Source organism: Tachyglossus aculeatus, chromosome 5 (genome assembly GCF_015852505.1).
Source record: "Tachyglossus aculeatus isolate mTacAcu1 chromosome 5, mTacAcu1.pri, whole genome shotgun sequence".
NCBI classification, from domain to species: Eukaryota; Metazoa; Chordata; class Mammalia; order Monotremata; family Tachyglossidae; genus Tachyglossus; species Tachyglossus aculeatus.
Window position 1 is genome coordinate 38,496,007 of NC_052070.1, and position 12,037 is coordinate 38,508,043.

Consider the following 12,037-nt stretch of genomic DNA (forward strand, 5'->3'; position numbering starts at 1 on the left):
CACAGTCCATGTCCCACATGAGGCTCACAGTCTTCATCCCCATTTTACAGATGAGGTAACTGAGACACAAGAGAAGCGAAGAGAAGAGGAGACTTGCCCCCAACAGACAAGCGGAGGAGCTAGGATTAGAACCCAGGTCCTTCTGGCCTGGTTTGAGTAATGATGATGATGATAAATCCAATCCCAGGAGGAGGGAAAAGGCCTCAAGCAGACAGTCTTTCACGGCTGGTACTCAGAGAGTCTTCAGGTCTTCCGGTCCAAACGATAACGGCAGCAGCTCCTGAAGATTTTGGGTGATATAGGAACCATCTGGCTTCGTCAGGAACACAGTCCAGTCTTTCCCAAACTAGAAAAGAGGTGAGGGAATCATAAAAGAATCATTGCAAAGACTTTGTAAGAACAAGGGCCACCGTAGATTTGAGAGGCCTGAAAGGATGAAAATAGAAATAGGCTGAGGAGTTCTTAGGCAAAGCTCTAAGATGACTTGATGGCTCCAGTGTGGCCTAGTAGGTAGAGCGTGGGCCTGGGAGACAAGAGGACCTGCATTCTAATCCCAGCTCTGCCACTTGTCTGCTGTGTGACCTTGGTCAAGTCACTTCCCTGTGCCTCCGTTTCCTCAACTGTAAAATGGGGATTAAGACTGTAAGCCTTTTGATGGGACAGGGACTGAGTCCAACCAGACTATCTTGTGTCTACTCCAGAGTTTAGAACAGTGCCTAGCAATTAGAAAGCACTTAACAAATACCATCATTATTATGACCGAACAAGGGATTCTAGGGAGTACAAGGGGAAGGGGTTGGAGGGGGCCCTTCTAATGCACCCCCTCCCTCCTCACAACAATTGGCCAACTGTCGGAGAGGAGAACCTCTAGACTGTAAGGTTGTTGTGGGCCGAGAACGTCTACCAACTCTGTTTTACTTTACTCTCCCAAATGCTTAGTATAGTGCTCCGCACACAGTAAGAGCTCAAAAAATACGAATGATTGAGGTAGCTGGGTGGATGGGAAGCTGGGCAAGGAGCCTAGCCATAATCATACTAATAATAATCATTATGGTATTTGTTAAGTGCTTCCTATGTGCCAGGCATCATCATCAATCGTATTTATTGAGCGCTTACTGTGTGCAGAGCACTGTACTAAGCGCTTGGGAAGTACAAATTGGCAAATTGGTACAAATTGGTTTAGTACAGGCACTGTACTAAACGCTGGGGTGGACACAAGCAAATTGTAGCGGACACAGTCCCTGAACCTGTGGGGCTCACAGTCTCAATCCCCAATTTACAGATGAAGGAACTGAGGTCCAGGGAAGAGAAGTGACTTGCCCAAGGTCACACAGCAGACAAGGGGGGGGAGCCGGGATTAGAACCCATGACCTTCTGACTCCCAAGCCCGTGCCCTATCCACTGTGCCATGCTGCTTCTCTTGACCCATGACTCACGCTGGCAGCTCCACTTAATTGTTTCATCCTCAGCCTGAAAGTCAACCCTGGGCCTTTTCCCACTCAAAACAGGGCTCCGTTCCCAAATTCCTCTTTGAATTCTCAGAGTGGAGAATTCAGAGAAAATTGAAAAGGTGAAAGTGAGCTCCAATGATTTAAAAAAAAAAAAGAACAAAAATGCCCTGGAATAATTGTGTCTTACCCTAGGACTCCCTGTCCTACCTTGCAGAGAAAGCACTGATTGAGGTGGCGAGGGGGTGAGGAGCCCAGCCGTGACCCATGCTGGCGGATCACTTGATTGCTTCGTCCTCAGCCTGGAAGTCCATCCTGCACCTCTTCCTCCTCAAAATAGGGCTCCATCCCCAATTTCGTCTTTGAATTCTCAGAGTAGAGAATTCAAAGGAAACATGGAAGGTGCAAGGCATCTCCAATGATTAAAAAAAACCCCAAACTCCCAAGAAATAATTGTGCCATTTCTCCTGGGTTCTAACCTTTCTCTTATCCTAGGACTCCCTGTTTCCCTCTAGGGAAAGCACCCAGTATAGTGCTTGGCACATAAGAAGTGCTCAATAAATACCATTGGTTGATTTATAGAGCTGCTGTGCAGTTAATTCACATACCACTTTCCATCCAAGAGATCGATGTGGGGCTTCATCCCTCACTGAGCGGTTGTTACGCTTAGATAGTCATCTGGGTTGAGATTTATTCTTCGAGAAGGGGAACTTTTCTGTTTGGCAAGATAATCATTCTTGTAGTGGTTGGGGCAGGGCCGAGTTAGACGAATCCCACTCCCGGCTCCTGGTGGCACCTCGCTCAGAATCCTTTCCTTTTTATTCGCATTTTGGTTTCAAATTAGATTTCCCTCTTTAAAGGCGGTCTACTTATTCTCAAGCCTATGCCACGAACCAGTTTGTTAGGACGGCTGTTCAGCAACTGGAAAAGGCACAGCACTGGGAAAGAGGAGCTTAAAATTTGAATCCCAGCTCCTCCGGAGAGGTGAAAGACCAGAGGCAAAGCTGTAGGCTTCACTTTCTCCTTCTCTGGAAGGATGCTAATGCCATAGGAATGCTGCTGGAATAGGCTTGTCGATATTCAAGGCATCCAAGCTGTAGGAGTTCCAAGCACTGTACTTTTGGAGCTGGAAAATGTGCTTTGCAAAATGTAGCACAGGGCCTAGTGGAAAGAGTTGGGTTTTAACCCCAGTTTTGTCGCTTGCTGTGTGTGTCCCCAAGCCCTCATTTCCTCTTCTCCCACACCCTTCTGCATCGCTTCTTATTCTTGGATTTGTACCCTTTATTCACCCCTCCCTCAACCCCCCAGCACTTACGTACATTCCCATAATTTATTTATCTATATTAATGTCTGCCTCCCCCTCTAGATTGTAAACTCATTGTGGGCATGAAACACTTCTGCCAGCTCTGTTACACTGTACTCCTCTAAGCTCTTAGTACAGTGCTCTGCACAGAGTAAGCCCTCAATAAATACAATGGATTGGTTCATTCATTCATTCATTCAATCATATTGAGCGCTTACTGTGTGCAGAGCACTGTACTAAGCGCTTGGGAAGTACAAGTTGGCAACATATAGAGACGGTCCCTACCCAACAGCGGGCTCACAGTTGTGTGGCCTTGGGCAAGTCACTTAACTTCTTTGTGCTTCAGACTCCTCATCTGAAAAATGGGGATAATGGGGGAAAATGGGGATTATCTGTTCTCCCTTCTACTTAGACCGTGAGCCCCATGTGGGACAGGGATTTTGTTTAATCTAGTTATAGTAATAATAATGGTATTTGTTAAGCACCTACTATGTGCCAAGCACTGTTCTAAGAGCTAGAGGGGAGCGGGAGGAGGGATACAAGGTAATCAGGTTGTCCCACGTGTGGCTCATAGTCTTAATCCCCATTTTACAGATGAGGTAACTGAGGCACAGCGAAGGTAAATGACTTGATCAAAGATTATATTGTATCTATCCCCAAACTTTATACAGTAATAATAATAACAATAATAATTATGGTATTTCTTAAGCGATTCTGTGCTAGACACTGTACTGAGCGCTGAGGTGGATACAAGCAAATTGCGTTGGACACAGTCCCTGTCCCAATTGGGGCTCACAGTCTCAATCCCCATTTTACAGATGAGGCCGCTGAGGCCCAGAGACGTGAAGTGACTTTAAAGTCATACAAGACAAGCGACAGAGCCGAGATTAGAAACCACGAGCTTCTGGCTCCCAGGCCGATGCTCTATCTTTTATTCAGTGCTTGGCGCATAATAAGCTTTTAAATACAATTATGATAATGACAATGCTGAGCCAAAGGGAAATGAAGAGACTTGTGTGTATGTGCATATCAGGTGCATCAAAACCCCAAGGAAAACCAAGCTAACCCTGAAAGCCACAAAGGGTTTCCTTCCCCCTCCACGGAAAACATTTTTGATTCAAATGTTTATTTCTTGACTGTGCTGCTCTCAGCCTGTGGATTGTTTCCAGCTTGGCGAGGTGTGATGTCGACACCCATAATATGTCACAGCTCAGAAGCGTAACTCCATCTCCGGCTACGGAAGGGCTTCTCTTGGAAGAGGACAAGTGCTTGCGGAAGGTGGAAAGCAGGGAAAAAAGGAGCTGCTTACCTCTCTCATGACTTGTCTGCAGGCTCCACATGGTGCAACAAACTCATCTTGCTTGTTACTGGGGAAAGAAAGCATAAAATTCAGATTTTCTATGACATAAAAAGCGTAGGCCGTAGCCACATCTGCTCCAAGCGTTTCAAAATTGAAAGCAACACATTAGGAGCGAATCCATTAAAAGATTCATGATTCATATGCGCCGTGTCCAGATGGGAAGAAGTCCACATATCAGCTTTCTACCATAAATTTTGGAAGACTGGTGCAATGCAATTAAAAAAATAATCTTCTTGGGATAACTAAATCTCCTGGTACTTGTAGAAAAGCAAGTCACTTAGCTTCTCTGTGCCTCACTTCCCTCATTTGTAAAAGGGGGATTAAGACTGTGAGCCCCATGGGAGACATGGATGCCATCCAACCTGATTAGTTTGCATCTACTCCAGCGCTTAGTACAAATATCACAGTTATTATTATTATTTAAATCTGAACAAAAGAAGGAGGGAAGGATTTTTTCTCGTTTTCTGCTCTCAACCATAGCCTTGTGGCCCCGAAGGAAGCCACTGCCGTCAGATCTGTAGCCCCTTCCTTCCTCTCCCCCTCGTCCCCCTCTCCATCCCCCCCATCTTACCTCCTTCCCTTCCCCACAGCACCTGTATATATGTATATATGTTTGTACATATTTTTTACTCTATTTATTTATTTATTTATTTTATTTGTACATATCTATTCTATTTATTTTATTTTGTTAGTATGTTTGGTTTTGTTCTATGTCTCCCCCTTTTAGACTGTGAGCCCACTGTTGGGTAGGGACTGTCTCTAGATGTTGCCAATTTGTACTTCCCAAGCGCTTAGTACAGTGCTCTGCACATAGTAAGCGCTCAATAAATACGATTGATGATGATGATGATGATCTGTACAAGTCCTCTTCCAGGTCAGAGTAGATTGTAGGTCATTAGACTGTAATTTTCTTGAGGGCAGGAGACATATGTGTCTGGCTTCTGTCGTACTCTCCCACGCGCTTAGTACAGTGCTTTGCACTTAACCTGTACTCAATCAATCAATAGTATTTATTAAATACTTACTGTGTGCAGAATACTGTACTAAGTGCTTGGGAGAGTACAATACAATAGAGTCGGCAGAAATGTTCTCTTCCCACAATAAGCTTACTGTCTAGACGGGGAGAGACTGCTCACCAAATAGCATTCATTGAGGAGAATTCATTCATTCATTCAATGAATGAATGAATCAATGAGAAGCAGCGTGGCTCAGTGGAAAGAGCACAGGCTTGGGAGTCAGAGGTCATGGGTTCAAATCCCCGCTCTGCCAATTGTCAGCTGCGTGACTTTGGGCAAGTCACTTCACTTCTCTGCGCTTTGGTTACTTCATCTGCAAAATGGGGATTAATACTGTGAGCCCCACATGGGACAACCTGATCACCTTGTTTCCTCCTCAGGGCTTAGAACAGTGCTTTGCACATAGTAAGAGCTTAACAAATGCCATTATTATTATTCAATCATACTTATTAAGTGCTTACTGTGTGCAGAGCACTGTACTAAGCGCTTGAGATGGTAAAATATAACAATAAACAGTGACATTCCTTGCCCACAGCGAGCTCACAGTCTAGAGGGGGGAGACAGACATCAATACAAATGAATAAAATTGCAACTATATAGACATATAGTTGCAATTTTATTTATTTAAATAAATTATTTATTATTGCAATTATTTATTATTTAAATAAATAATAAATTTATTTATTTATTTACACATATATATTTAGGGACTGTCTCTATATGTTGTCAACTTGTACTTCCCAAGTGCTTAGTACAGTGCTCTGCACACAGTAAGCACTCAATAAATGTGATTGAATGAATGAATGAATGAATAAGGGTAGTGGGGCTGAATAATAACAATAATAATGATGATGGCATTTGTTAAGCGCTTACTATGCACAAAGCACTGTTCTAAGTGCTGGGGAGGACACGAGGTGATCAGGTTGTCCCACATGGGGCTCCCAGTCTTTATCCCCATTTTACAGATGAGGTAACTGAGGCCCAGAGAAGTGAAGTGACTTGCCCAAAGTCACAGAGCTGACAAGCGGTGGGCCGGGATTTGAACTCATGACCTCTGGCTCCCAAGCCCGTGCTCTTTCCACTGAACCACGCTGAATTGCGGGGGGGCGGGAGGGAGAGCAAAGGGAGCAAGTCAGGGCAACGCGGAAGGGAGTGGGAGATGAGGAAAAATGGGGTTTAGACTGGAAAGGCTTCTTGGAGGAGATGTGCCTTCAATAAGGCTTTGAAGCGGGGGGAAAGTGTGTGTCGGATTTGAGGAGGGAAGGCATTCCAGGCCAGAGGTAGGACGGAAGTCTTCTACTCCCCTACTCACTAGACTGGGAACTCTGGGAACTCGTTGCGGGCAGGGACTGTGTCTGTTTATTGTTGTAGCGTACTCTCCCAAGCGCTCAGTACAGTGCTCTGCACACAGTAAGCATTCAATAAATACGACTGAATGAATGAAATGCGCTTGGATCTGTAATAATAATGATGATGGCATTTACTAAGCGCTTACTATGTGCAAAGCACCGTTCTAAGCACTGGGGAGGTTGCAAGGTGATCAGGTTGTCCCACCGAGGGCTCACAGTCTTCATCACCTATTTATAGATGAGGTAACTGAGGCACAGAGAAGTGAAGTGACTTGCCCAAAGTCACACAGCTGGCAATTGGTGGAGCCGGGATTTGAACCCATGACCTCTGACTCCAAAGCCCGGGCTCTTTCCACTGAGCCATGCTGCTTCTCTGTACCCTTTAAGTATTACATTTAAGCATTACCCTTAAGCATTACATTAAGCATTTACAGGGTAAATCTGTACCCTTTAAGCATTTGCTATTTACCCTTCCATCAGCCCAAAAGGACTTTTATATATTTTACTCTCCCAAGCACTTAGTACAGTGCTCTGCTCATCAGCGCTTAGAACAGTGCTCTGCACATAGTAAGCGCTTAATAAATGCCATCATTATTATAAAAGTGTTCAATAAATACCATGGATTGACTTTATACCTGGCCACTTCCTCCATCTGTACTGCTTTCAATGTCTGCCTCCCTCCTGTGGGCAGGCATTATAATAATGATGGCATTTATTAAGCGCTTACTACGTGCAAAGCACTGGTCTAAGCGCTGGGGAGGTTACAAGGTGATTGGTTGTCCCACGGGGGGCTCACAGTCTTAATCCCCATTTTACAGGTGAGGTTACTGAGGCACAGAGAAGTGACTTGCCCAAAGTCACACAGCTGACAATTGGCAGAGCTGGGATTTGAACCCGTGACCTCTGACTCCAAAGTCCGTGCTCTTTTCCACTGAGCCACGCTGCTTCGCTATGTTTACTAACTTTATTGTACTGTACAATAATAATAATAACAATAATAATGGTATTTAATCACTTTCTATGTGCCAAGCACTATTCTAAACACTGGGGTAGACACAAGTCATTCATTCATTCATTCAATCGTATTTATTGAGCGCTTACTGTGTGCAGAGCACTGTACTAAGCGCTTGGGAAGTACAAGTTGGCAACATATAGAGACGGTCCCTACCCAATAGGGGGCTCACAGTCTAGAAGTGGGCTCACAGTCTAGAAGCATTCATTCATTGAATTGTATTTATTGAGCACTTACTGTGTGCATTCATTCATTCATTCAATCGTATTTATTGAGCGCTTACTGTGTGCAGAGCACTGTACTAAGCGCTTGGGAAGTACAAGTTGGCAACATATAGAGACGGCCCCACCCAACAACAGGCTCAGTCCCTGTCCCACGAGAGGCTCACACTCTTAATCCCCATTTTACAGATTGAGGCCCAGAGACTAATAATAATAATGATGGTATTGGTTAAGCGCTTACTATGTGCAAAGCACTGTTCTAAGCGCTGGGGAGGTTACAAGGTGATCAGGTTGTCCCACGGGGGGCTCACTGTTTTCATCCCCATTCTACAGATAAGGTGAGGCACAGAGAAGTTAAGTGACTTGCCCAGGGTCACACAGCAGAAATGTGGTGGAGCTGGGATTAGAACCCAGGTCCTCCTGACTCTCAGGCCTGTGCGTTCTCCGGTAACGGACACTGCTCCTCTGAGTATTCTCCCAAGTGCTTAGTACAACACTCAGTACACAGCAAACTCTTCATAAATACTATTGATGGATGGATTGATTAGGGTCTTTGGCTGATTACCCCCAGCCCGTGGAAATCCCTCTTTCCTGTCCACCTGGTCGCTCAGTTAGTAGCTGAAGGGAGGCTCACCTCCCAGGACCAGGCCAGAGGGGAATCAATTAATCAATTGTATTTATTGAGCGCTTACTGTGTGCGGAGCACTGTACTAAGCGCTTGGGAAGTCCAAGTTGGCAACATCTAGAGACGGTCCCTACCCAACAGCGGGCTCACAGTCGAGAGGGGAAGGCTCCAGCCTGCAGCCGAAGGAGCTAGCAAACACCAGGAAGATTGGATTCCCATAGGCGATGATCAAATCAGGGGTGGGGTGCTGCTACTAAGGGCCACAGAGCCAACTCTGCCTCTGCTTAGGCCTGGGGCAAGTCACTTCACTTCTCTGTGCCTCAGTGACCACATCTGTAAAATGGGGATTAAGATTGTGAGCCCCATGTGGGACGGGGGCTATAGAGAAGCAGCGTGGCTCAGTGGGAAGAGCCCGGGCTTTGGAGTCAGACGTCGTAGGTTCAAATCCTGTCTCTGGCAACTGTCAGCTGTGTGACTTTGGGCAAGTCACTTCTCTGGGCCTCGGTTACCTCATCTGTAAAATGGGGATGAAGACTGTGAGCCCCCCCGTGGGACAACCTGATCACCTCGTAACCTCCCCAGCACTTAGTGCTTTGCACATAGTAAGCGCTTTAGACTGGGAGCCCACTGTTGGGTAGGGACTGCCTCTATATGTTGCCAACTTGTACTTCCCAAGCGCTTAGTACAGTGCTCTGCACACAGTAAGTGCTCAATAAATACGATTGATTGATTGATTAATAAATAATGCCATTATTATTATTATTATTTAACCCTATTTGCTTTTATCCACCTCAATGCTTAGAAGAGCGTCTGGCACATGGTAATAATAATGATAATGGTATTTGTTAAGCACTTACTATGTGCGGGGCGCTGTACTAAGTGCTGCGATTGATACAAGATGATAGGGTCACACAGAGCCCCGTCCCACAGTCTTTGTCACCGTTTTACAGATGAGGTAACTGAGGCCAGGGAGAAGTGAAGTGACTTGCCCAAGGTCACACAGCAGACAAGTGGAAGTGAGTGCTTAATAATAATAATGATAATGCCATTTATTAAGTGCTTACTATGTGCAAAACATTGTTCTAGGCACTGGGGAGGATACAAGGTGATCAGGTTGTCCCACGGGGGGCTCACAGTCTTCATCCCCATTTTACAGATGAGGTAACTGAGGCACAGAGAAATTAAGTGACTTGCCAAAAGTCACACAGCTGACAATTGGTGGAGCTGGGATGATAATAATAATAATGCTGGCATTTGTTAAGCGCTTACCATGTGCCAAGCACTGTTCTAAGCACTGGGGTGGATACAAGGTAATCAGGTTATCCCATGTGGGGCTCACAGTCTTCATCCCCATTTTACAGATGAGGGAACTGAGGCCCAGAGAAATTAAGTGACTTGCCCAAAGTCACAAAGCTGACAAGTGGCAGAGCCGGAATTTGAACCCACGACCTCTGACTCCCAAGCCCGGGCTCTTTTCACTGAGCCACGCTGCTTCCCGTGGCTTGCATGGATTTGAACCCATGACCTCTGACTCCAAAGCCCCAATTATTATTATCATTATTCCCTTCAAACCCTGTCTCCAGGACACTGCTGATGCAGAGAGAGAGAGAGAAGAGGGCAGCCTATTTGATGGAACCATTCATTCATTCATTCAATCATATTTATTGAGCACTCACTGTGTGCAGAGCACTGTACTAAGCGCTTGGGAAGTACAAGTCGGCAACATATAGAGATGGTCCCTACCCAACAATGGGCTCACAGTCTAGAAGGGGGGAGACAGACAACAAAACAAAACAGGTGTCAAAACCGTTAGAATAAATAGAATTATAGCTCTATGCACAGCATTAATAAAATAAATAAGTAGTAAATGTGTACAAGTAAAATAGAGTAATAAATCTGTACAAATATATACAAGTGCTGTGGGGAGGGGAAGGAGGTAGAGCGGGGGGGGATGGGGAGGAGGAGAGGAAAAAGGGGGCTCAGTCTGGGAAGGCCTCCTGGGGGAGGTGAGCTCTCAGTAGGGCTTTGAAGGGAGAAAGAGAGCTAGTTGGCAGATGTGTGGAGGGAGGGCATTCCAGGATTCGAAGTCAGGTCCTTTGACGCCCAGGCCTGTGCTCTTTCCACTAAGCCACGCTGTTTATCTCCTATAATAATAATAATAATTTTGGTATTTGTTAAGCGCTTACTATGTGCCAAGCACTGTTCTAAGCACTGGGGGAGACTGAGCCCCCTCTTTCCTCTCCCCCTCCTCCCCCTCTCCATCCCCCCTGCCTTACCTCCTTCCCTTCCCCACAGCACCTGTATGTATGTATATATGTTTGTACGGATTTATTACTCTATTTATTTTACTTGTACATATCTATTCTATTTATTTTATTTTGTTAATATGTTTTGTTTTGTTCTCTGTCTCCCCCTTCTAGACTGTGAGCCCACTGTTGGGTAGGCTCTCTATGTGTTGCCAACTTGTGCTTCCCAAGCACTTAGTACAGTGCTCTGCACACAGTGAGCACTCAATAAATACGATTGGTTGATTGATATAATAATAATAATAATAATTTTGGTATTTGTTAAGCACTTACTATGTGCCAAGCACTGTTCTAAGTGCTCGGGGAGATACAATAATAATGATGATAATAATAATAATGGCATTTATTAAGCGCTTACTATGTGCAAAGCACTGTTCCAAGCGCTGGGGGAGATACAAGGTAATCAGGTTGTCCCACATGGGGCTCACAGTCTTAATCCACAGACACCCCCCCCAACATGGAGGTGCTCTGGTGTGGCCCCGGCCTCAGAGAGCAGCCCGAGGGGTCTCCTGCAGCTGCTGCTACCGCAGGACACCGCTAATCCTCTTCCATCGTAGCTTGAGAGTGACCCTAGTGCCCTGTGTTTCCTCAGTGCTTTGGTATTTTGGGGGTAGGGCCCCCCAACCTCAGGCCATATGGCTCCAAGATGGCAGACCAGGCCACGAAGTGACGATCAAAGGGGCCACCATCGGAGGAGGGACTAAGAGCAATGAACAGACACCAGTGGAGACCAAGGGATGCCAACTCCCTGCTCGATCACCGATGAGAAGATCCAGGGAACCCGACGATGGGTCAGGGAGCAATGATCATCATCATCATCAATCGTATTTATGGAGCGCTTACTATGTGCAGAGCACTGTACTAAGCGCTTGGGAAGTACAAATTGGCAACATATAGAGACAGTCCCTACCCAACAGTGGGCTCACAGTCTCAAAGGGGGAGACAGAGAACAAAAACCAAACATACTAACAAAATAAAATAAATAGGATAGATATGTACAAGTAAAATAAATAAATAACTAAATGATGATTTGTGTGGGTGGAGGCGGGGACCATCTTTGGGAGGGCTGCCCGTATCAATTTGGGGTGGGCTTAGGCAAGTGAACAGACGGGCCGAGACCCCATTGATGGGGGAAGGATTGGACTTGAGAAGCAGCATGGGCTTCAGTAGAGCACAGGCCTAGGAGTCAGAGGTCATGGGCTCTAATCCTGTCTTGTCTGCTGTGTGACCTTGGGCAAATCACTTCTCTGTGCCTCAGTTCCCTCATTCATTCATTCATTCAATAGTATTTATTGAGCACTTACTGTGTGCAGAGCACTGGACCTGTATATACGTATATATGTTTGTACATATTTATTACTCTATTTATTTTACTTGTACATATCTATTCTATTTAT

General features: G+C 45.5%; 1 protein-coding gene across 1 annotated transcript in view; it reads right to left on the reverse strand.

The window, feature by feature from the left end:
* CDA (cytidine deaminase) overlaps positions 1-12,037 on the reverse strand; it is a 41,143-nt gene continuing 29,106 nt past the window's right edge. The window contains exons 3-4 of the mRNA XM_038746701.1: positions 4,061-4,118; positions 1-346 (exon numbers count right to left, since the gene is read on the reverse strand). Of these exons, the coding sequence (XP_038602629.1) occupies positions 233-346; positions 4,061-4,118 (172 nt within the window). The 3' untranslated portion in view covers positions 1-232. The remainder of the gene's footprint in view (positions 347-4,060; positions 4,119-12,037) is intronic.